Here is a 2,585-nt window from a genome sequence, read left to right on the forward strand (position 1 = left end):
CCCACCCCTTCCCATATTCTAAGGCTATAATTAGGTTATAACATCCCTATGAAAGCTATAAATTAGTTTCAAAATAGGACTGTGTACATTGGATACTTTTTCTTTCATTCTTGTGATACTTTGCTATTTAAGCAATTCTCTTACCTCAGCCTCCCAAGTAGCTGGAACTACAGGCACCCACCACAACTCCTGGCTATTTTTTTTTCTTTTTTAGTAGTTGTCATTGTTGTTTGGCACGCCCAGGCTGGAGCCCTCCAGCCTCAGTGTATGTGGCCAGTGCCCTAACCAATGAGCTATGGGTGCCGAGCCCTGTATTTGGTGGGGTTAAGGGTGCTTTAAATGTTTATGTGCTTAAAGAATTATTAAGCAGAGTATGTTCTAGCATCATCCCCATCAATCACAGGTGGGGCTACTTTAGAGCCTCTGAAGACATCTGCATTAGAGGAAATTGAGGTCTGATGGCAGAAGGGGTAGCCAATCACATGTGTAGATTCATTGCTCATATAATAAATGTATAATTCATGTAGGATTAGTAACAAATTTATAAATACAGGGCTCGGCAACCTCAAACTCCTGGGTTCAAGTGATTCTCTGCCTTCAGCCTCCCAAGTAGCTGGGGCTATAGGTGCCTGCCACAACACCTGGCTATTTTTAGAGATGGGGCCTTGTTCTTGGTCAGGCTGGTCTCAAATTCCCGAGCTCAAGCAATTCACCCACCTCAGCCTCCTAGAGTGTTAGGATTATAGGCGTGAGCCATTGCACCTGGTGAGAATTTTTAAGTTTTAGTAGAGAAAGGGTCTTGTTCTCACTCATATTGGTTTCAACTTTCCAAGCTCAAGTGATCCTCCTCCCTTGGCCTCCCAGACTGCTAGAATTATAGGCGTGAGCCACTGTATCTAGTCAAACACACTGACTTTTATAAAGAAAGGAAGACTTATTTTTATTACTGTAGTACCTATCAAAATTGTAAAACATGACTCTTTTGAGTCATGTAACAAAATAAGTCCAGTAACAAAATAAGACTTTACTACCCACCCCAAAAAAACACAGCATCCAGCATCTTGAGGGCAGGAAGCTATCTTAGTCATCACTGTCTCCAAACACCTCCCTACTGCTTCAGCCACAGTACTCACTGAATAAATATTTACTGAATTCTTGACAATGTTTACTTTCTCTGTGTCTATATATACCAGGAACTACAATTTTAAATTATGCTTCCATCCTAATTAGCCTCCAGTAAAATGAGAAAATGTATTTATAACGAGGACATTCTTCAATAGTGGTTGCTATGCCTCTGTGGAACTTTCTCCATGTAAACTTGAGCTGTTTTAAGAACTATTCAGTTTTCAGTTAATAGTTTCCATTTTAAAATCATCAGAGTTTTTTTTTTCTTTTGAAACTAGAATGGACACAGTTCTCTTCTGATCAGGACCAAAGAACAAATGTCAGTACAAATCATCAGCTCAGCACTGGACCAAAAAACCTTAACCAATCCCACCCACCTGTAAATTCCTTGGTCTCTAGAGATGTTAAAAAGTTCATGTTCTATCCTGGGCAAGACAGAAGGAGATTATTGAATTAGAATTTTGGTAAATCCGCCACAAAGATGCCTTTGATAAAAAGTAATTCAAGGGCAGCGCCTGTGGCTCAGTGGGTAGGGAGCCAGCCCCATATACCGAGGGTGGTGGGTTCAAATCCAGCCCCAGCCAAACTGTAACAACAACAAAAAGTAGCCGGGCATTGTGGCAGACACCTGTAGTCCCAGCTGCATGGGAGGCTGAGGCAAGAGAATAATAGCCTAAGCCCAGGAGTTGGAGAAGCCCTGTGAGCTGTGATACCACAGCACTCTACCAAAGGTGATAAAGTGAGACTCTGTGTCAAAAAAAAAAAAAAAGAAAGAAACAAATAAGAAAGTAATTCAAAACAATACTTTCAGCTCAGCAGCTAGGGCACCAGCCACATACACCAGACCTGGCAGGTTCGAATCCAGCCTGGGCCTGCCAAACAACAACGGTAACTATAATCAAAAAATAGCCAGGCATTATAGCAGGCACCTGTAGTCCCAGCTACTTGGGAAACTGAGGCAAACGGATCACTTGAGCCCAAGAGTTTGAGGTTGCTATGAGCTATGATGCCACAGCTCTCTACCAAGGGCAACCATATGAGACTCTGTTGCCAAAAAAGGGGGGGGGCAGGGGTCCACCCATCTCAACCTCCCAGAGTGCTGAGATTATAGGAATGAGCCACCATGCCTGACCATGGAACACTTTTGTAATGTTTGAGAAATGGCTAAAAGTGTGCCCATCACCCAAACAGGGTCCCCTTACAATCACAAATTTTGAATCATTCATTTACAAAATCCAAAACTAGGCAAGAAGATGAACAGGGGACTATGAAGCGGAATCCAGCAGAGAACATTAAACATGTCCTGCTCCTGGCTAGATCTCAGAATGAAAATTTTTATATATAAGCTCAGTGGCTGTAGCTCAAGCAGCTAGGGCACCAGCCAAATACACCAGAGCTGGCAGATTCGAATCCAGCCTGGGCCTGTCAAACAACGACAACTATAACCAAAAAAAAAAAAA

The 2,585-nt window shown here is 42.5% G+C and overlaps 1 protein-coding gene across 2 annotated transcripts in view; it reads right to left on the reverse strand.

The window, feature by feature from the left end:
- Positions 1-2,585, reverse strand: part of SMIM14 (small integral membrane protein 14) — an 81,034-nt gene that overhangs the window by 54,753 nt on the left and 23,696 nt on the right. Inside the window, exon 2 of one of the 2 annotated variants that reach the window (XM_023519625.1) lies at positions 1,503-1,550. The exons of the other annotated variant lie outside the window; for it this stretch is intronic. Coding sequence (XP_023375393.1) covers positions 1,503-1,542 — 40 coding nt within the window. The 5' untranslated portion in view covers positions 1,543-1,550. The remainder of the gene's footprint in view (positions 1-1,502; positions 1,551-2,585) is intronic. 2 annotated transcript variants of the gene reach the window in all.

The sequence above is a fragment of the Otolemur garnettii genome, unplaced genomic scaffold (assembly GCF_000181295.1).
Source record: "Otolemur garnettii isolate 467f Iridium unplaced genomic scaffold, OtoGar3 scaffold00181, whole genome shotgun sequence".
Taxonomy (NCBI): Eukaryota; Metazoa; Chordata; class Mammalia; order Primates; family Galagidae; genus Otolemur; species Otolemur garnettii.